The 23,971-nt window shown below is 35.1% G+C and overlaps 1 protein-coding gene across 1 annotated transcript in view; it reads left to right on the plus strand.

Annotated features, from left to right (window-relative positions):
• Positions 1-23,756, plus strand: part of LOC148949922 (serine/threonine-protein phosphatase 2A 56 kDa regulatory subunit epsilon isoform-like) — a 122,630-nt gene extending 98,874 nt beyond the window's left edge. Inside the window, exons 8-12 of the mRNA XM_089091690.1 lie at positions 4,648-4,838; positions 6,882-7,095; positions 9,642-9,761; positions 16,623-16,852; positions 23,048-23,756. Coding sequence (XP_088947816.1) covers positions 4,648-4,838; positions 6,882-7,095; positions 9,642-9,761; positions 16,623-16,852; positions 23,048-23,180 — 888 coding nt within the window. The 3' untranslated portion in view covers positions 23,181-23,756. The remainder of the gene's footprint in view (positions 1-4,647; positions 4,839-6,881; positions 7,096-9,641; positions 9,762-16,622; positions 16,853-23,047) is intronic.
• Positions 23,757-23,971: the final 215 nt, after the last annotated feature.

The raw sequence follows: 23,971 nt of genomic DNA on the forward strand, positions 1-23,971 counted from the left end.
TGTTGTTTTTTTTTATTTAATGTCCACAGAAGTGTGTACCTGAAAACATTCCGAAGGCTGCCTAGCAAAATCTTATGTTTTACATCGCAGTTCAAACATGGACACCCTGTATGTAGATTAACCAAGAAAACAAGTTTTTTCAAATGAAAATAAAAAGTGACACAAAGCCTCAAAATAATCATAAATTATCCTGTGTATGAGGAGGACTGCCGCCCCCTCATCCCTCCATTCTACGCTAAAATTTAACTAGTATTTAACTGGACATATTTCAGAGTGCAAAAAGTAGCCAGGTGGTATTTGTTGGTGTTTTATTCATCTATCCCATCAAAACACTAACACAAAGTTTTATTTTTATCAAAACAAATAATTAAACCCTTCCTTTCTGAATGCGTTGTGAAAAAATCATCAAATTGCTCTTTTAGTAGAGCATTTATTCTTGAAACATTGATGAGAATTCAAACAATCGGGAACCAAATTCAAACAATTATCCTTATATCGTTTCGTAATTCAGACAACTCATTCACCTCGTCAGTCAGATTGGACTTCTCTTGAATTCCTAGAATACTCTAGATGAGTCAGCTAGAAAGTTACTCACTTAGCACTTTTAAATAAATTTTAAATGAACATAGATTTCTAAGATATTTTTTCCTTCTTTTTTGTTACTCCTTTTATTTTGTTTTATCTTGCATTAGTAAAAGTTGAAGGAGATGATAGGCTACCTTTCTCGATATTTTGTTAATAAAAGTAGAAAACCAATGGGGTTTCTCAATATATAGAAAACCTATATATTACAACAGATATCTAAGCTTTCATTCGTGCCACCCGATTTCAGTGAAAAAAGGAGTGGTTATTTTATTAGTTGACAGGGTTTCTAGAATTTTTTTTCTCCGGAGTTTCTTGATTCTGAATTATTGTATTTGAGAGAAATCTTATTTTGCAAAGTAAACATAATAATAATAAAAAAAAGCCTTCTGAATCTAAAATTTTAACAATTATATCTCTACCTCATTTAGCCTTAGGTGAGAAACTTGAGCGTATTTTATGTGAATATAATACTGAAATTTGTTTTGAATTGGTTAGGCCTTTGGACAACTTTCTGAATACTGGGAAGGATGGAACCTACGGTAATTTAGTGAGTGGGGTTTACAGCATTCTTTGCTTTTTGGGCAAATTCTACATTGGCCACACTCACCAACAGTTTGTGGATTGTTTTATTGAGCACAACTCGATTGATAAGCCTCTCAAGTTTAGAAACTCTCGGGAAATTTTCGTTTCGGCTTTGGCAGATCATGTTTTTCATCCTCCTGGCCCATTTGTACTGTTTGAGGAGGGTCGAGCCATTTCTAACGAGAGAGGTTTAACATAATTGGCTAGAGAAGCCATAGAAATAAAAAAACACATTTTGCCAATATCCCAATCAACAGAGAGCCTAGCAATTTGAATATTGATTCGATCTATAAAATTTTTCTAAAAGATGAATCACTAATTGTAATTAAAGTCTTGCAAAATCCCCAGGGGGTTAGAGTAAATGCAAGACCAAAAAGAATAGCTGCATTCAAAGCCGTAGCCAGGATTTTTATTCGGGAGGGGGGGGGGGTCACAAGAAAGAAATTAAAAAAGCATCAAAATTAATTTATATGCATTTTTGTTACCTTTTTGCGAGTCTGATAAAAATTTCTCCCCCCCCCCTATAGATACGGTCTTAGCTGCATTGGATGTCAACAAAGGATCATTTATCCTTTGTTTGATTGTATAAATAATTTGGACAGATAATTTGTCCAATTCATTTTCGTATATTTATATTCAGTTGCTTTTGTGTGATCATAAGGGCATTCTCTAATTATATATCTACGCTGTGTTTGATTAGTATTAGTATGTCTATTGGTTTGACCTTTTTATTTTCGTTATTTTTACTTTTATTCCTTTTCTCTTTTAAATAGTTATGTTTTAAATTATTTTGGTTTTTAGCGCTGATAGGGCCTAGTTTTATTGTCTTTTCTTTCTACTCGCTGTACCCGTCTTTTTGTATCCGTTTTTCTACTGTCTACCCGTTTTTTTCGTTTTTATCGAGATTTGTCTCTCTTTGTCGCGTCATGGTAGGCCAGTTCGGCTTTAGATCTTTTATTACTTTCATGAAAAAAAAGTTTTAGGCCTAGCACGGCTTTTTGCGAATTTGGTCTTTATTTGAAATAAGTTTTTCTCTCTCTTTATCTGTCTTTTATTATAACTCTTTACTTTCTTTGTAGTTGGTGAAGTTGGTATTAAACTGCTCTTTGAATGTATAGTCGTGATTAATCATTCTTCGATAGAATGTTACCACTTCTTGAACCCCAAAGCATGAATATTTGCTTTTATGAAAATTCGATGGTGTTGGGAGTTGCATACAACACATTGGTGGACCATTACACAATTCATTTATTTGGCCCTTAAAATATAAAATTGGGTCTCAAATATGAGATCCAAATTGGCTCCCAAGACACATTGGCTCCAAGAGCTTAAATTTGTCGCTCAAATATGAATATTTGCTTCTTTTAAAAATTCGACGGTGCTTGGAGCTGTGTAAACAGCTCCAACACCACGTGTGAGACGCTGTTGGGCTGTTGAATAATTAATTTATTGGGCTTCTTGGGCGTCCTTGTGGCACAAGAACCGGAATATCTGAAAGACATTGGAGAGACGAACCTTTTCTATTCTTAACAAATTTAATAAAAATATCACCAAAATGCCTGCAGAATAAAATAAAAAAAATCCCTGTATCCGGGAGAACTGAGTTGTTTAAAGACTAAAAATGTAAGCATGGACCAAGGCCGTGACTTCTTCCGACCACCATTCGAGGACGTCCTGCTTTTCACTTTGCTGAAGATGGATGGTTAAAAAGCACGATTGTTAGCGAACTATCATCCCTCACCCGTAAAACCTGACCTAACTTCAGAATAGGATTGACCCACATTCTACCTACTACTCAGTGTTTAATAGTACAGTCAGTCTAGTGAGTAGCCACAATTGTCCTTAAACAAAACATCTAGTATAAACCTGGAAATCATGTACCACATCTTCCTCAATCTTCCGAAGTACTCACGTTTCAGAGCCATGCTTGACCACTGTCATTACCATGGCTTCTAATATCCTTGTCTTACTTTGAAGATTTATTATCCTATTTTTCCAAACTTTCTTCAACTGCGAAGAGATATCTCGTGCCTCCTTATTCAACGATGCCCTGATTTTTGCTTACCTTCTACTCGATTACCAAAAACAATTTATTTTTATTTAAATGTCTTCCTAAACGTAAAACGTGACTTGGAGCGCCCATATTTCACAGGCATACTTGATCACTGGCCTCTTCCGTGCCCTCTAGTGTCTTAATTTTAGGCATCTTGCTTTTCTTCCAAACGTTTTTCAACTTCGAAAAAAAGTTGCCTTGGCTTATAGTTCTTTTTACATCTTCATCGTATCTACACTCCTTACTGTAAATCCTACCTAGCTAAGAGAAGCTATGTACTTTAACCATAATGTATCTAGGAAATCAAAATCATCTGTGTAATGTTAATCTAAAAGAGATATACTATTCTATTTTATACCACATTCTTCTATAGCCTTTGTGATGCTGCTTGGAAGAGCATTCGTGAAAATAAATCATCAACAGGGATAGAAACCCAACCTAGCTTAAATCTTGATGACATACCGAACCAACAATTAACTTTGCTTCCTACATTAAAGGGATTTCATACCTTAAAATCCTCTTGGGAGCTGCAGCGTCGGCTAACTGTCTTAAAGACAAAAGGACCCATTTTTGAATTCTCCCAGGGGACTTGCCACAATTAGCCACAATTCAGAATCTGTGGTTTGACTATGAAATTTGACTGAAAAGATCCTAACTTAGGATATAGGGGAGGTCAAATTTCCTTACGATTCCCAAGGTTCTTCAGTCAAAGCAAATGGCACCACAGACATCTCCCAAAGCTGTCAAATGTGAGCTGTTTTAGAGTTTTCCTAGCAGGTATTTTAGAACATTTCTAGGGAGTATCCTTTCCTGAATTTTAAAAAGAAAAGTTTTCTCAAAAAAATTTAACGCTTCCTATTTATGAAAAACTAAATATCCCTATCTTCGTCAAAAATGGGAAAAGTTAAGTGGTTTTCCTGAGTTTTTTTTTTAAAGAAGGTGTCGGCTGTTATTTTTCAGTCATTTATCCGGATCTCTTATCCAAACTCTACGAGTTATGGCAAAACCATCCGATCAATTCTAAATAGTTTGGCCGTACAAACTAAAAAAGTGTATAATGAACGAAAAAAAAATCCTTCAAGTATCGAATCCCCTTAACAGCAGCAATATCATTCTCTTACATATCACTAGTCACTTTAACATACTGTTTTATATTTTGTACAGTTCTAGAACGTTTTCATTTACATTGTAGATCCAGAGGCCAGGTCGACTAATTTCGTAACGGTCCGTATAAATTCAAGTTAATAGCTCTATCTTTCCCCACAAAGTAGAAGTTACTTTTTGTTAAGTAAATCGGTCTTTATAATTATTAATGTCTGTTTATGTTTCAGGTTTTTCACTTCAGCATTCATGTGTCTTTTTCCTTCGTTGTTTTATTATTTGATTCTATTCTTTTGGTCTTGTTTCATGATTCTTTTTGTTTTTAGTTATTAGAGCTGTTTGATTCAGAGGATCCCAGAGAGCGAGATTATTTGAAAACAGTATTACATAGGATCTATGGAAAATTTTTGGGCCTCAGGGCGTTCATTAGAAAACAAATCAATAACATATTTTTACGATTTATTTATGAGACGGAACATTTTAATGGTGTTGGGGAACTACTCGAAATCCTTGGAAGGTAAGATTCCTTTGTCTCTTTTTTTAAGTTACAATCAGTGCTTCCATTTCTTCCAAGTTTTCCAGGGTCTCGTCTAATTTAACCGAATGAGAATTGAGTTCTCCGATTATCTCACTGAAAATAAACATTTGTAAATAGATGAACATTTAGAGGAAATATAAGTTGTTAACTTTCATTAATACAAATTAAAACAACATGGTTAGTACAATTCGTTCAAGTATACCAAGGATTTCAAAATGAAAACACATTTTTTTTTTTTTCTGGGCACATTCTAGGTCTATCGGTACATGAAAACTGATTTCAAAATTATGAAATTTTCAGAGTTTAATGGTGTTGGAGAACTACTGTTAAATCCTTTGAAGGTAAGACTCCCTTTTCTCTCCAGGGTCTCCCCTAATTTCACCGAATGAAAATTAAGTTTTCCGAGATCTCCCTGAAAATCAACATTCGTAAATACGTAAACATTGAGGAAATATAAGTTGTTAACTTTCATTAATACAAATTAAAACAACATGGTTAGCACAATTCGTTCAAGTATACCAAGGATTTCAAAATGAAAACACATTTTTTTCTCCTGAGCCCATTCTAGGTCTATTGATACACGAAAAACGATTTTCTAAGAATTTCCGTTTTGTTGTTTCAAAATTATGAAGTTTTCAGAGTTTAATTGTGTTGGAGAACTACTGTTAAATCATTGGAAGGTAAGGCTCCCTTTTCTCTTCAGGGTCTCTCATAATTTCACCGAATTAAAATTAAGTTCTCCGAGATCTCCCTGAAAATCAACATTCGCAAATACATGAACATTAAGGGGAAATATAAGTTGTTAACTTTCATTAATACAAATTAAAACAACATGGTTAGTACAACTCGTTTAAGTATACCAAGGATTTCAAAATGAAAAAAACGTTTTTTTCCCTAGACACAATGCCAACAAAAATCGATACTCGGAGGTGTCGTATCAGTAGACCGATACTTTCGAAAGCTATCGTTTCTTTCGACACTCAATTAGTGCCATCTATCTGAAATTCTTCTGTCTGAAATTCAATCATGCTCTTCACTAATCCGACCGTAAAATCAGTTTTAACCCTATTAAGAAGCGTCGCTCACATGTCTGGATTGCCGTTGCTCTGGTTGTAGACTCTGCACGTTGGTATAATTTACCTGAGGACTCCTAGAATGCTCTCCCTTGAGGGATTATTCTAGCAAAGCCATCTGTGTATTCCTTGAAGTGAACATTTGACGGATATATTTAGTCTAAATATGGAATTGATCCTTGACAAAATATCTAGGTGTTACTACGATATCCCTATATGGGGTTCGAATACCCCATAATTCTAAGCTACCGTTCGAATCCATCAGGCAAGCGAAGAGTTTCTAATTAAAGAAAATATATTATTGTGAGCTACTTTAATTTCTGGTACGTTACTTGAAACTGTTATCTAATCTTTCAATCCATATTAGTTTTTTTTTTCTTGCTCTTCATTGAAGATATCCGGATTTTGGCTATCTAAAAATTCACAAAGATCAAAAAAAAATAATGGGAATTGGACACACCCGTTCAAAGCACCAAATCTGGCGTTCAAGCTCTACCTGCCGTTATTATAGCTGTTAGTTTATCCCATGCAAGTTGTTGCCTCGTACATTATAATCCATCCCTCCTTTGACAAAAATTTGTATGTCGTGAATGATCATTTCAAGTATAAAGATATTTCGGTGCGCTAGTAAAAAACAACCTTTTGCTGTTTTCGCTGTGGGCCTATAGCTTTGTTTCTAAGTGTTTTTTTAAACATGGTATAATGATATAAATATAAAATAATGATATTAAACATAATAATATCATAATATAATGTGATAATACAATATAAGATAATATAAAGCCTTTGGCTTTAAGCCTAAGTACTTTTTTTTAGTACAAAATATCCTTTGGCAGTCTTCCAACTTTCCCCTGTGCATCCAGATATAATGCCATTCATTTATGAAAAAAATAATAAATAAAACTTTCAGTTGACTTCGATGAATCTGATTAGTTTGTTTTTATTTCAGCATAATTAACGGCTTCGCTCTGCCATTAAAATCCGAGCATCGGCAATTTTTAATTAAAGTTCTTCTACCTCTTCACAAGGTGAAGTGTTTAAGCTTGTATCATCCTCACTTGGCATATTGTATTGTACAGTTTTTAGAAAAGGACGCTGCACTAACAGAACCCGTTATCAAAGGCCTCCTCAAGTATTGGCCAAAAGTCTCATCCCAAAAAGAGGTAGGTCTCAAGTGTTTCTACTACTTAATGGAAAATTAGTTTATTAGGCATAAAAGACATTTGAAAATAATAGATTTTTCCCTCTTTTTGTTTACCGCAAAGGTTCAAAATATTTTATGATGTTGACTCGTTTTTTTTTTCTCTCTCTCTCTCTCTCTCTCTCTCTCTCTCTCACTATAATATATGTGAAGTTTTTTTTCGTTCTCTTTCTCTCTCTCTCTCTCACTATAACAGATGTAAAGTTTTTACCAAACAAATAATGCAAAAAAAGCAATCAGTAGCAACCAGCAGGGGTGTCCCAAGACTCATTTCATTGGGGGGGCTATCTTCGTAAAGTTTACCGAATCGATACCTGATTTATGCCGAATTTTCTGCAGAATCAAGAATTTTGCTAAATTTCTGGCAATTTTGCAAAATTTCTGCCGGAATTTTCGCCTTTAGCGAAAATTTTACCGAATGCCAAAACCATTGGAGGGGTGGCGCGCCCCTCCTCTCCTCCACTCCCCCCCTCGGGACGTCCCTACCAACCAGAGTTGTAGTAGTAGACGATTAGGGTCGATGAGGCAAATATTTTATCTTGTTAATTTTCAGGGACAGTCGTTAAGTAACCTATCTATAAAAAAGCTGCAGTACACCAAAAACATCGCTAGCGAGGCTGTGATGTAAAACATGATTAATAATAACTGAAACAGATCGAGGCAGAAATAGAGGGCGCCCTAACCTATACAGTATGCACCCCGTGCTCTGAGAATAAAAAAACACATACAAGTGGAAATGTGTAACATGATATCATCCCAAAATAAAAACACAAAACAATATTATTTAATTCTAAATAATAATGAATGACATCATAGCATAATTAAAATAATAGATAAGTTGGAAAGATGAACCACGTCCTATAATTGTACCTAGGTAGCCTCTGATAATTGTCATAGCTGTGATACAAAACGACGACTTGTGCTTGCAAGCTCTAGCTTCCCAAGACTAAACAACCTCTTAAAAGGAGCTACCTATGGAACAAACTCAAACTGAGCCCATTTGATAGCCTATGTCATCGACATGGTCATGGATGTGAAACATGAAGATTCAAAACATAAGACACAAGAAAACTTCTAGGATTCGAGATGAGATGTCTTCGTTGTATTGCGACAATCAAATACACTGACCGCGTCACGAGTATTGAAAGACAGCTATGATAGTCAGTCTGCTGAAGTAATTCTCAACAGAATCAAGAAGCAATAACTACATGATTCAAGCGATTGGAGCCGAGCTGTTTTTCCAAAATTGCCCTTTTTGGGATCTCTTAACGGCCGTTCGGGGACGACGGCCATTGAGAGATCCCAAAAGGGCAATTTTGGAAAATGACTTCGACAACGTCAAAATAGCCCAGTATTGTAAAACGTCCCATGAGGATGACCGGGACGTAACTAAAGTAACTGTAAGTAACTAAAGAACAAATAGTATTAATAATGCTATTATCAATAAAATAATATAGTATTATTTAAGATTAATCTACTAATTAAGCTATTTAGTGAATAATACAATGGGGGGGGGGGTACGACTTATTCAGGCATAGCATAGCATTTGGTCAGGTCCAACCTACAGCCTCTTTAAACATATATAAAACGAAAACTAAGTTGAATATAATAAAAAATGACAACACAGAACATTTACGCCGTATAAAATACAATGTTAACCAAATAACGTTGACATCTAGATACTCAAAAATACCTTCTCTCAAACCCTCGTTGAGTCCAACACGACATCTACTACATATATAGTTTTTTTTTATTATTATTAAATGTATTAATGATTATTTTTTGTTTACTTTTAGTACAAGGTTGTATATGAAAAGGAAGGTAGTTGTGTTAAAAGGCATTTGTAAGTTAAGGAAAATAATGCGACGTAATAACGCTTTTTTATTAGCAAAATAAAGTTCTGCAATATCTGATGCGTCAACGCGAAAACTCAATAAACATTAATAAGATAAAACATTTAATTAATGTGAACGTTTAGTATTCCAAAAAGAAACAAAACTGCTTTTCATCACACTCTTGACACTAAAGGCATATTTCTAGTATTGTTAAGTCGTATATATCTATATAGTAAAAAAAAAAACACTTTAGGTTGTGGTTCCTTTCGCCTTGATTTTATGTGTATTTTCTCAAGGAAGAATTTAAAAATATATTTTATATTTTTAAACATTTGGGTTAATGAATAAAACATATTAAATTAGGAATAAGCATTAAATGTAAATTGTTTAAAAGACGTAACCAAAAATGTTTTCGACTCTTTTTCATTGCCTAAAAGATAGTGTTATGGTAGATAGTTGTTATGGTAGATAGTTGTTATGATAGTTGTTATGATAGTTGATATGATAGTTGTTATGATAGTTGTTAACACCTAAAAGATAGTTGTTATGGTAGGTCGCAACGGGTTTCTATCGTATACCTGTTACAATGATATTTAAAATGTATTTGTTCGTAATTTTCGGTACCAAAAAATTTTCTTGTTTATTTAACCTGATTTTCTTACTTTTTGTGCAGGTCATGTTCCTTGGGGAAGTGGAAGAAATCCTGGATGTGATAGAGCCTTCTCAGTTTGTTAAAATTCAAGAACCTCTATTTAAGCAAATTGCAAAATGTATGTCTAGTCCTCACTTTCAAGTAAGTATTTCTCCTATTTTAGATTCGGGGGGGGGGATGCTTCTCGAGGGAAACAAAATGTGTCACCTGAACAAGTAAACAACATTAAAAAAAATGCTATAGCTAATTTAGATTGACTTAAAAATTAAGTTTGTTTTTCACTCCTTTCTTCTTTTATAGATAGATTGGATTAATCGGTCGTACGATATGTTTAGAATAAACAGAAGCGTCCTTCCTTCGTAAGGCTCAATAATGGTTGAGGTTTTCATTGTGGTACTATTTTAAGCAGTTTAATGTCAAAACTGCCCTAGGTAAGATATATTGGCACTTGAGCCTTACCAATGGTGACTGTTGAATTACCTTGCAATTGGTGAATTCTTATCTGGGTAAAAAGTTCTTTTAATATCCAGGGTAATACTCATATTAATGATGATTACGACTACGGGTATATGGTTTTATCCACAGGTAGACTAACTGAAAGACTAAAAGACTTCCGAATGACTGAAGAAAAACATTTAAAATTTTAGGATTTTTAGATTATGAGCCGAAATATTGAAAGACTAAAGAAAAAAGATAAAAATCTCAAAATTTTTAAACTATGAACTGAAAGACTGAAATACTTCAGAAAGACTGCAGAGAAACGACTAAAAAATCTCAATATTTTTGAGTACGAACTGAAAAACGGAAATACTTCAGAAAGACTCGAACGAAAAGATTTAAAAATCTCAAAATGTTTAGAGTACGAACTGAAAGACTGAAAAGAAAATATTTTAACATCTCGAGATTTTTAGAGTACGAACTGAAAGACTAAAAGACTTCCGAAGGACTGAAGAAAAACATTTAAAATTTTGGGATTTTTAGATTATCAGCTGAAATATTGAAAGACTAAAGAAAAAAGATATAAAAATCTCGAAATTTTTAAAGTATGAACTGAGAGACTGAAATACTTCAGAAACACTGCAGAGAAACGATTAAAAAATCTAAATATTTTTAGAGTACGAACTGAAAGACGGAAATGCTTCAAAAAGACTCGAGAGAAAAGATTTTAAAATCTCATGATATTTAGAGTACGAACTGAAACACTGAAAAGAAAAGATTTTAACATCTTGAGATTTTTAGAGTACGAACTGAAAGACTAAAACACTTCCGAAGGACTGAAGAAAAACATTTAAAATTTTGGAATTTTTAGATTATGAGCCGAAATATTGAAAGACTAAAGAAAAAAGATATAAAAATCTCGAAATTTTTAAAGTATGAACTGAAAGACTGAAATACTTCAGAAAGACTGCAGAGAAACGATTAAAAAATCTCAATATTTTTAGAGTACAAACTGAAAGACGGAAATACTTCAGAAAGACTCAAGAGAAAAGATTTAAAAGTTTCGAGATTTTTAGAGTACGAACTTTAAGACTAAATAGAAAAAATTGGAAAGTCATGAGATTTTTTTAGTACGAGCTGAAAGATTGAAGAAAAAAGATTTAAAAATCTGGAGATTTTTTAGAGTTCAAACTGAAAGACTAAAGAAAAAATATTTATAAATGTCGAGATTTCTAGAGTCGAACTGAAAGCCTTAAGAAAGACTGAAGGAAAATGATTTAAAAATCTTGAGATTTATAGACTTTGAACTGAAAGACTTCTAAAAAAAGTTAAAAATCTTGAGATTCTTAAGAGTTCGACATGAAAGATCTCATCGTGATTTTTAGAATAAGAATTGAAACACTGAAGAGAAAATATGTAAAAATCTCGAGAATTTTTGAGTACGAACTGAAAAACTGAAGAAAAGGGATCTCAAAACCTTGAGATTTATGTAGTACGGCCTTAGGCTTGATTACCCATCTCTTGGATATTGATTTTCACTCATACACTGTGTATGAGTAGGACTGTGAAAACCAGTTTTCAAAAATGTCAAAAAAAAATAGCCTCAGAAATGACATTGAGTCACACCATTTACATCGCCTCCGTCTAAAATTCTTAGCCGAAAGTTTACTGCCTTCTACCTTGAAAACAAGGGAAGACATATTTTTGCAAGGGTAGGGAAAACATATTTTTGCAAGGGTAGGCTACTACCTATGTCTCCCTTTATCCTTTCTTTTCATCAGCGCTAGCAGGTTACTGCAAGATGACTGAGAGATGATTAAAAGCGAATTATTACATCTAAGTATTACTTATTACAAAATAAGTTTTTCAAAGAAAAGTAAAGAACTCCATTAAACAAAAAATGAGCAAAAATAAAATCAAATAATCTACCAAGCCTGAAACTACCGCAAATCAGCATCGATAAATAAATGAAACCCAAAACGAACAGAAATTACAATAAATAATCGAGTCAAACTCAAAACGAGCAAAAATTAACATAAGTTGGGTTCAAAACTCCTATGCCTTCCCAAGGCCAGAACATAATTTGCACTTTACTAAAAAAATATAAATGTTTTACTTTTGTGACTTAAATAAATCAAATAATATTTAAATTTTGATTACTAAATATCAGTGTATGTATATTAAACTGACAATGCACATTCATTTGTATTTTGTTCAGTAAAGTGCAAATTATACTCTGGCCTTGGGAAGGCATAGGGGTTTTGAGCCCAACTTATATTAATTTTTGCTCGTTTTGAGTTTGACTCGGTTATTTATTGTAATTTCTTATTATTTATATGCTTTCTATAAACACCTTATATGCCCCCAGGGCATAAATTACAACCCTTATCCTAAAGGCTGTGAGGATCGTTGTCATCCTCCAAGACATAATTTCCAGAAATTTCAACTACGTTAAACAAAATGGCTATCTCAAAATTTTGATTGGATGTGTGAGAAAATGGTGGGCGAGAGAGGGGCGTTAATCGCTCTCCCATCACCTTCAACTATTAAAAGAGGCACTAGCCCTTTCAATTTCCAATCAAATGAACCCTTTTGAAGTTTCTATGACAACGTTTTCAATAAAAAAAAACTTATATGCCCCCAGGGCATAACTTACAACCCTTGCCCTGAGGGCTGTGGGGGGGAGGGGAGTTGTCATCCTCAAAGACCTAATTTCCAGAACTTTCTACCATGTTGAACAAAATGGCTCTCTGAAAATTTTGATTGGATAGGTTTGGGGGAATGGTGCGCGTGAGAGGGTGGTTAGTTACCCTCCAATCACTTTCGACTATTAAAAAGGGCACTAACCCTCTCCATTTCCGACTGAATGAGCCCCTTTTGAAGTTTGTACGACAACTCTATCTATAAAACCTTATATGCCCCCAGGGCATAACTTACAACCCTTGAACTGATGGCTCTGAGGGGGTTATCATCCTAAAAGACCTAATTTCCATGACTTTTGACTACGTTGAACAAAATGACTATCTCAAAATTTTAATTTGATATGTTTGGAGAAATGGTGAACGTGAGAGGGGGGCTAGTTACCCTTCAATCACTTTCGACTATTAAAATGCCACTAGCCCTTTCAATTTCCAATTGAATCAGCCCTTTTTGAGGTTTTTACAACATAGATTTCTATGAAAACCTGACATGCCCCTAGGGCATAACTTACAACCCTTGCTCTGAGGGTTTTGGGGGGGGAGGGGTTGTCATCCTTAAAGACCTAATATCCAAAACTTTTAACTACGTTGAATAAAATGGCTATCTAAAAATTTTGATTGGATGTGTTTGGGGAAAAGGTGGGCGTGAGAGGGGGGTTAGTTGCCCTCAAATTACTTTCGACTATTATAAAGAGGACTAGCCCTTTGAATTTCCCATCCAAAGAGCTCTTTCAAGTTTCTACAACAAAGGTTTCAATAAAAACTTATATGCCCCCAGGGCATAACTTATAACCCTTTCCCTGGAGACTGTGGGGGGAGTGTCCTGCTCAAAAGTATAATTTCCTGAACTTTAAACTGCATGAAACAAAATGGCTATCTCAAAATTTCGATTGTATGTGTTTGGGGAAAAGGTGGACGTCAGAGGGGGGTTATTTGCCCTCAAAATACTTTCGACTATTAAAAGGGCATTAGCCCTTTGAATTTCCAATCGAATGAGCCCTTTTTCAAGTTTGTACGACAAAGATTTCAATAGAAACCTTATATGCCCCCAAGGCATAACTTATAACCCTTGTTCTGAAGACTGTGGGTGGAGTGTCCTGCTCAAAGGTATAATTTCCTGAACTTTAAACTGTGTGGAACAAAATGGCTATCTCAAAATTTTGATTGGATGTGTTTGGGGAAAAGGTGGGCGTGAGAGGGGGTTAGTTGCTGTCTAGTCACTTTCGACTATTAAAAAGGGCACTAGCCCTTTGAATTTCCAATCGAATGAGTCTTTTTGAAGTTTTTACGACAACGTCTTCTATAAAACCTTATATGCCCCCAGGGCATAACTTACAACCCTTGCCCTTAGGGTTGTGGGGGAGTCTCCGTCTCAAAAACCAAATTTATAACTAAGAATTAGCAACACTTAATAAAATGTCCGTTTAAAATTTTTGATGGATTTTGTTTTAGGAATTGATGGATATGAATGGGTTATTAGTTGCCTTCCGATTCTTGCCAACCACTCAAAAGGGCATTAGCAACTCCAAATTTCCAATCGACTGAGCCGTTTTTGAAGTTTCTACGACAACTTCTTCGATACGAAGTGCCCTGCTCTAAAGAAAAAAAAAATACATTGTGCCAACATAGTTCTTATATGTCCCCAGGGCATAACTTAAAACCCTTGCCCCGAGGGTTGTGGGGGAGTGTCCTCATCAAAAACATATTTTCTATCTGGAAATCAACTACGCTGAACAGAATGGCCATCTCAAAATTTTGATGTGTTTGGGGGACTGATGGGCGTTGGGGGGGGGGGGGATTTAGTTGCCCTCTAATCACTTCTGACTATTAAAAAGGGCACAAGCCACTTCAATTTTCAATCGAATGAGTCCTTTTCGAAGTTTCTACGACAACTCCTTCGATACAAAGTGCCCTGGTCTAAAACCACGAAAAAAATAAATAATACATTGTGCCCACATCGTTCTTTACGTAGGCAGCGCGATTGCGCCGCCTATGATCGAGAATACTAGGAAATGCAAAAAGTCTACAATACAACTAAAATTACCATTGTTAAAACCAAAATGAAATTTCAAAAAGTACGTTTTTAAAATAAACTGTCCAGTGCGAAATATATCCGAACTGACAGTAGCGTGTTATTACGAAAATGCTGTTTATCGAGAATCATGGGTGCAATAGCGCCTTTTCATTGTTACATAAATAGTTGCGACCTAGTAAAGAGCAAACTCCATTTAATTTCCGTTTTATTCAATTTCTGAACGTTTTTTAACTAATGCAGGTTCGAGTTTTGCTCATCGTGCATGAAAAATTAAAACACAATTTGCACATTAGTTTTGGCAGATTTATTTCGGATATGAAGGGTCGCCCCTTCTCAATACCGTGCTCTTTACGCTAAAGCTGTTAGCACTTTTAAAAAAGCTTCCTATTCTTATTAAACACCCCCTGTGTTTCAATTTTAGTAAACAGTCAAACTTTAGCGTAAAGAATAAGGTATTTAGGAGAGGGCAACCCTTCTTATATGGCGTAATTTCTGTTCGTTTCTTAAATAATGCCGGTAAATCTGGCTCACCCTCTACGAAATATACCTCTCTCCCTCACGGAACTCCTTCGTGGAAATATCATCCAACGTGAAATGCCTCCTATCTGTCAAATTCCCTTCGGGCAGTTCCTTCCTTGCTGAGATTCCCCCCCTCTCTCTGTAAAATTGCTTGTGGACGATTCACCCTGAAAAATCCTCCTTAGTATTTTTCCATTGGGATAAGACTTTAATCTATAATCAGTTTCTCTGTCACTCCAGAAATGCCCCCTTCCGTGGAAATTATTTCCCAGAACACAAAATGCGAGGAACAAAGCCCGGGATAATCCCCCCGAACATTTTCATATAAAAATTTGGCAAAGAGAATGTACGGCAATTAAAAAGAATTTCGTATAGTAATTCTGTCAAAACCCCCCAGTCTAACATTTGCCCTAGAATATTCACTCATCAGAAATTTCCTACCAAAGGAAGATTCTCCGCTTAGAAATCCACCCCAAGTATCTGGGAGAGATTTTATAGTACAAATTTTCTATCCCTCCAAAATTCCGAAATGGGACTTCTTACTATTATTTGTGTAGCAGTTTAATATTCTGACAAGAAAGTCAAATTTCTGATACCCGGTGTACAAAAAAAAAGAAAAAAAATCCCGTCAATATTTCCCGAAAATTCAATTTTTACTTCGGAAGAATTTCTGTATAATGTAACTAGTAACCATGCATGTGCTATTTGGGGTAAAAGGAATCAGGAACTCCACCGAGGAGAATTCCTGGGATCTTTATTGTTCTAAAGGTCACACGTTTGTGCATACACATGTGCAAATTACGCAAAAAAAAATTGAGAAAAATCACAAAAAAAATAGCGCTCTGGTGGACTTGTGTATGTGTGTACGTGTCATGCTACACAATGAGATTTTTTATTTTCTTTCCTTTTATGCAAATCTGCTGTGATTTTTCTAAACGACACCCCCGTCATTGAATCTTTTGAGAAATAGTTGGAAATGTTGCTTCATCGTAAGTAGCGTTGCCATTAAGTGTAAATTGTCAAAAACTGATTTTTTTTTTTTTTTTTTTTTTGTTTATATTAATTTTTTAACTATAAATTTTTCTTATTTGATAATTTAGTAAGCATCTCTTGAAAACATGGTCGTGTTCAATGAGGGAGTTTGCCTGATTTTATTTTGACCGTCTCGAAGAAAAAGTAACAAAAATAGATCTAAACAAATTATTGCTGCGTCTTATACCCCTTCCCTCCTGAAAAAAACCCTGAATACTTATTTCCTTGACAGTATTGACTTTAAGGATTTTGCTTAATGATGCTAATTTACTTTTCTAGGTTGCCGAAAGAGCATTATATTTCTGGAATAATGAGTATATAATGTCGTTAATTGAAGAAAATAATGCTGTAATAATGCCAATATTATTTCCTGCACTGTACAGAATAAGTAAAGAGCATTGGAATCAGACAATCGTCGCACTTGTATATAATGTCCTTAAAACTTTTATGGAAATGAATGCCAAACTCTTTGATGAATTGACAGCTACTTATAAAGCCGATAGACAAAAGTAAGTTTTTAGGTTGTTTTTTTTTTTCAATTATTATTTTGACACTCACATCTTTGACTTAGGTCCTCTCATGTCGATTACCTGACAACGGTGCCTCTCCACAACGATCTCTGAAGTTTACGGCATAAGGTGATGCAAAGAATTACCCGCCAGCGTGGCCTACCTCTAGGCATCGACTAAGCGACGCTTTTCGCCGTCCACGCCCTCTAATGCCGGGAGAAACCCAGCACCAAACATTATGAGGGAGCTCGCCATCGCCCATACGGACCATATAGCCCCAGTACCGACATCTACTACTTCAAATTCTCTCAACTATCAATGGTTGCTTTGTTTTTTGACGTATGAAGGTGTTTGTAATCCTATCAGACCAGTCGATACCCAGAAAGCGCCGGAGGCAAATATCGGCGAAACCTTGTAATTGTTTTTCAAGCTGTTTGGTCAATACCCATGTCTCGTATCTATACATTAGTAGAGAGGAGATGTTGCTATTTAGGAGTTGGAGTTTGAGCTTTGAATTTTACTTTATTGGCCATTAATTTTTTTAACGTTCATGCGTTTGTCTTTGTCTGTCCATACAGCTTCCTTTCTCCCTTCCTTTTGGGTCCAAGTATCTTATTGGACTATCTCTATGGTCTTATTTTATGGACCATTTCGTCCTGGCTAAGTGGTTAGCGTGCTGGTTTGAGAATTCTATGTCCAAGGGGCATGGGTTCGATCCCTGGCATAGCGGGTTATTTGGTTCGGGACGGGGGTCAGTGGCACGACTCTGTTAGCTCAGCCAAAGTGACCCCGTTTTAAATGGGTACCTGGAGAAATCTGGGGAAGGTAGCAGGAAGGGTGTGTGAAAGCACAGGATGGCTGGCCCCCATTGCACTTCCTGGCTGAAGGACCACGAAACGGAGATCAGCACCGCCAGTTTGGACCTAAAGTGTCTAGTTCCGTCATACTTACTTTTACTTACATTCCCTAATTCCCCACCTCCTCAATTCAGGAAAAAATAAATCAATTCAGTGACAGATCTGAACCCCCCCCCCTCCAGCGTTAGTGTACTTATGTGAATTTTACGAGCTTCCACAAAAAGGCCTGGCTATGCTTTAAAAAAAGACACCACAAAAGTTGTGTGGTAGGTCAAAGACACTGATATTTTCGTCTTATTTTTAGCTAGGCAAGGTTATGATTATGGAAGGAAAGGTGGACGTATCTTTCTAGGCAAAGGGGAAACTAGGATTTTATTTTTTTGAAACTATATATATATATATATATATATATATATATATATATATATATATATATATATATATATATATATATCCTCCAGTTGAAGCTACCTATATATATGCTCTCCTCAGCCACTTTTTTGGCTATTTTAGACCGCTAGAGGATGCTGAAAAAGAACTTTTGTGTGTGTGCAATCAACACTTCAAACACGTTCGACATCACATGCTATTCTTTTTCTATTGAGTATTTGAATAAATCCTTTTCTCTGCCGTCTCTTATGCTACTGGTATGATATTGTGTCCATATGGGTGTGGTTAGGTAGCCAGCTGAGCAAAACCATCAATGTTCGGAAAGGTGTGAAACAAAGCCGTGCTTAGTCCAGCCATTTTCAATAATGCCATACGAACCGTTAGCCACCTCTGTTAGGTGGTTAACCTCTGTTCAGCCACCTCTGTTACGCAGACGATATCCTTCTATTAGCAAATGATCTCCAAATTCTCCAAAATACATTTGGTACAGTTTTCTCTGATCTCAATGAGATTGGGTTTCAAGTCGCCTCCTCTAAAACTGAGGTTATCGTCTACGATTCGTCTCGACAACCTTTTGTTACTATCAATGTTGGCTCAGAAACTGTTTCTGCGTCGTCTTCTCTGAATTATCTAGGTCTACCAGTTGGATCAAATGTTAAAACTACTAAAACACTTGTTATCTCAGCGTTGAGAGAAAAGCTTAGAAAATCGTACTGACCGCTTCCTCGAGTTAAAGGCCAGTTTCGCAAAATAACCCTGGGTAGACTTTACAGCGTTTTTTCACCCCACATGTCTTTTTCTTAGTCCCTTTGCGGAGTTTTTTCTGCAATATCTGAGCGGAAAAAAATTAGATCTATTTTCTTCCGTTTTTGAAAATATCTTCTGCAGTTGCCGCTTTGGACTCGCAACTGGTACGTTTCGAGTAATAATGGCGTTTTTGATGTCTCTTCAAAAAGGGACCAACTGATCGACAGAAAATATTGTCGACTTTATACTTAACTGTGTAGCTTAATTGAGTTGCTTAAGTAACTGAGATGGTATTTGTTTTTTTGTGATTTTTTTCTTGTTTATTGTTTTCATTTTTATTTTATTTTTCTGTATATTTGTACTCTAAGTAATATATATATATATATATATATATATATATATATATATATATATATATATATATATATATATATATATATATATATATGACGTACAACTATTCTGTTATTTACCGCGCAGTTTAAACTTTGTGCAGGTAAAAAATTTCGTGAAAAATTGAAGCACATTTTTATTGTTCGTCTCAGAAAAGGTTTTTTGTAACTGTGAAATAATTGAAGCAATTCAAAGGCCGTTGTTTTTAAAATTGGAAAATGAAAAAAAAAATGCATATACTCTATATTTTTTCTTGTTTTTATATAAATAATAATGAAGTACTATTCATCTTTTAAAAGCCTTAGAACTCAAAGATTTCTAGATTAGAACTCTTTTTGATTTAATCTAATAGACGAAGCTATTAGGATCTATTTTTTTTATTTTTTTTTTTATTGTATTTTATTTTTTCATTCAAACGCTTTAGAACACATGCTTATAAAAAAGAAGGAATATAATGAAATCGTTCCTCTAGCGCTATGTCGGTTACTCTACCCCCAAGAAATCTAAAAAGCATTTGAACCTCTTCTGTCGTGAGTAACCGTACCTGAAATTTGTCTCTATTCTCCTCGATGTCATCTACAAGAACTTCCTCTCGCCTTCCTTTGTCCCTCTTAGAGCCCGAATCCCTGGAGCCGCGGCTGTGAAACTTCCAAAACTGACACCAGTTTACTCCAGGTCACAGCTTCTCGAAGCTTTATTCTAAGCTTTGTTCGTGCTTTATCAATTTGTAACTTGTGCGTTTATCAAATATTCTCGCAATTTTTGTGCTCATTGACAAAAAATTTTCTTGTAGGGACCATGTTTGAATTACTGTGGGTTTTTTTCTTTTATTTATGGGCGTATTTCTGCTGTCCGTAAAGCTTCTGTTTAGTGTTCATGCTGTGGACAACAAGGGTATTCGAGTAACCGCGATTCCCCCTGCCAACAGTGTCAAGTGTTCCACTTGCTCTCAGACTGATAACCGATGCTGTAGTTACAAATGCCTGTAGTATAGAAGCTTTTGCGTCCGATTAAATGAAAAACGGTCTTATAATAACGTTATGTAATATTAACAGAGGTGTAGATTTTAAGCTCCCGCTTATTCAAACTCTTTGCGAAACTAATCAAGTGCTATGTGTTTAAGAGCACCTTCATACCATGGATAGACCTACTTAACATTGACATTTCTAGTGTCGAACACTCTAGTGTGAGACGACCTAGTGATGGCACCACCGTTCTTGTGATAAATGGGCTATTGCCAGCCTTTCCGAGACTGAGCATTTTGTGACAGTCAAAATGTAGAACTGTGTCGTTGCCTCTGTTCACCTACGCCTGATTATCGCAGTTCTAGTTCCAAAGTGCTCTATCATAAAGCATGCCAGGCTTTCAGCACTTTCGCCACGGACTGTAACTCGTGCAGTCTGTCAGTCAAGGAACAATCGTTGGCAGTCATTGGGGTAAGCAGCAACCACGCATTTCAAAATGCTAACACACAAATTGGATAAATAATTTGAGCAAACGCTGAGAAAAAGCAACGTTAGTGATACAAACAATAGTTCAGAACGAGAAAATCTCTGCCATTTTATTGAATCGGTGAAGTAAAACGCCTTATTAACTTTAATCATGAATTGATTTTCAGATATAAGCACAGATACAACGGTAATCAACGCGGCATAGAGCGTCAATTCAGCATATAGGCTTATGACGTTCGGAGAAGCTTATGATTAAATCACCAATTATTTGAAAGCTCAAGAGTACATGAAAAATAAAACGTGTATTCCTTCTGAGCGAATCCGGCTTAAAACCAAATTCAAAACCGGTTCAGTCGAAGTCTATTTTAATTATGGGTTTGGAAGAACGCATTATTTTATGATCTATCCAGGAAATTCAAGAAATAAAGTGTTTGTGTTTGAAATTTGACTATGTCTTCCTCATAATTGTGACAGTGGCCTTTTTCCTTTTTTGTTGTCGGCTATTTTGTTTTACCTTGATCCGATATTCCAGGGTAAAAAAAAAAGAGAGAGAAAAGGTATCATTTATAGCTTCTCAATTCTGATTCAATATCGAATCCTCTATATAAATGTACCTTGTTTTTCTTCTTCTTGTTTTTAGCTGGTCATTTTGTTTTAACTTGACTCATGTTTCAGGACAAAGAAATTATTCTGCATATGAGGGAGGCTGCCCCTTCCTCAGTACCCCGTTCTTTATGGTAAAGTTTTACCTTTTGTCCCAATTCTTTAAGAACGTTTCCGTAAACACAAAGGCTGTTTAAATAGAATCAGAAACTTTTTTTTAAATTACTAAAAAAAATTAGCGCGAAGAATGGGGTATTGGGGAGGGGGCAGCTCCCCTCATATACTGAAGAATTTTATTGGTACTGTTCTATTAGCTACAAGACACGCAAGATAGACGACATAGAAACTAGTCATACAGGTTCTGTCAGCGGAGAATTGGATTGCAAACAGTGGTTTCTCACTGCGTTGCAGTACTTATACTTTAGTTTTTTGGGGTATAGGGGAAAAAAAGGTACCTAGGTTGGGTTACGTATTTAATTTATGCTGTGGTTTACCCCCCCCCCCCCCTCCCTAATGTGCAAATATATAGCCCAAATTTGTTGATAAACTATTATATTTTCATCATATTTTGTTTTATCTTGTAGCTAATAGAATAGTACCATTTTATTGTCGGTTTTTAGTACTAAAGTACTCATATGCGGAATTTTTTTTTTTTTTTTTTTTTTTATGTGGCGCCACCAAATACGAATTTTTTTACAAAAGTTTTTTTAGTACTTTAAAAAAGCTTCTGATTCTATTTAAACGGCGCTTGTGTCTTAGACGTTCTTAAGAATCGGGACAAAGGTCAAACTTTTGAGCGCGCTCCCGCTCTCTCATATATGGAATAAGTAACCGAAACGTGCTTCAGAGAAAAAAAAGAAGGAAAAATGGATATTTTCGAAGACTACACTCTCTTTCCAGTTAATCAGGGATAAATCATTTTATTAGACAAAGAAAAAGCAGTATATCTGTTGATGATGGTCATTGTATATGTGATCGTATATGTGTTCGAAATATCCAGTATTTTTTATTGTATTTTCATTGTCTAATAAAACTGATTTATTCCCATTTGAATTAAAAACTAATTAATTAAAAACCTGATTTTGAGTAATTAGAATAATTTAAAATCGAATGAATTAAAAACGAATAAACAAAACTCAATTTGAATTAATTAATTTAAAAATTAATCAAAACTAATTAATTAAAAATCTCCATGTTTGATTTATCCCCGTTTGAATTAAAACTGATTTATCCCCATTATAATTAAAACACTTTTTTTTAATTTGAACTATTAATTAAAAGAAGATGAAGAGCATCAATTATAGCTTCTCATTTTTTATTCAATTTTTTGTTTGCGAAGTAGACAGTTTGGATTTCAGTTGAAGCTCTTTTAGCTTTCTAATAAGTTTTATTTTGGGTTGGTTAGAAATAATTGTTGTTCTTGAACATTGACTTCCTCTATATAAATGTGTCTTTTTCAACTCCTCTACAAATACTTTTTTTTTCTTTTTTTTTGAGCTAGCCGTTTTGTTTTAACTTGAACTTATGCTGCAGGGAAAAGAAAAAGGGCGTCAGTTATAGCTTTTCAATTCTGATACTTTAGTATAACCCCTTGTTTTAATTCTGAGTTTTGGAAGGACGCGTTATTTTATAATCTATCCAGGACACAAGTGCTTGTTTTGGAAAGTTGACTTTGTCCTCTTTAGAAATTTGACTAAGGCTTTTTTCTTTTTTTTATCCGACTACCTTGTTATAATTTCGATCTTTTGTTTCAGGGAAAAGAAAAAAGAGAAAGAGCGAGAGGAGTTATGGAAGAAGTTACAAGAATTGGAATTAAACTCAGATCAGGATAGTCCCCCTAAGCCAGAGAAAGGGTCACCATCCGGTAGAACAGCTGAGTCCCTCTAACCCAGAGCCAGACTAAAAGACTTGTCGATTTTTCTAATTCACCAGTGATATTTATCCTGGGAGGGAAGGAGGAGTGAATGTTCATCCTCCCCGAAGAATAGTGACTAGGCTTAGTAACCCTATGTGTGTTTCTGACTGCAATTTGATTCTTTATTAAAAGTGAATTTAAGTTTTTAACAGGATTGCTTTATCTGGTGCTCTTCCGTTGTCAACTGGCCTACTTTAAATTTCCCACCAGCACATTTGTGTCATAAGAAAAAGTGAAAATAAAAATATCTGGAAATTGCACATTTTTGCCCTGCCAAATTTTCAAATGTCGGATATTGAGTGAGTTTTTTTTTTTAAGTAGAATCAGGGACTTTAAATGTTTATAGAATTCGTTTCAAGTTTTGTTTTTGGCTAACATCGTTTTATGTGTCCATTTCTAGAAAAAGAACATGGTAAATGGGTCTGGAAGATTTTTTTTTTTTGCTGCGATAATTCTATGTTCTTTTTTCTTTAAGTGTCATGTTTTTAATTTTATTGATCAAAGTTAAGTGAATAAACACTGAAAATACTATTAAAACCTAAAAAGAATCCAGTATCCCATTTTATTCTCAAACTTGTTTTATAGGTTATTTTTTGAATATGTTACCTTTAAGGTCAATACGGTTTCTAATATGACTTACTTGACTTTGACTTTATTATTGGATGTCCTAATGGGTCGCGTTGGAGCCATCTTCTTTACACGTTGACGGATCAGCTCTCTGTAGGATATCGGTCATCTGCTTGATTTAAAAGTTGGAGGTGGT

This window comes from Artemia sp. Qi Xiang Cuo, chromosome 7 (genome assembly GCF_049724085.1).
Source record: "Artemia sp. Qi Xiang Cuo chromosome 7, ASM4972408v1, whole genome shotgun sequence".
NCBI classification, from domain to species: Eukaryota; Metazoa; Arthropoda; class Branchiopoda; order Anostraca; family Artemiidae; genus Artemia; species Artemia sp. Qi Xiang Cuo.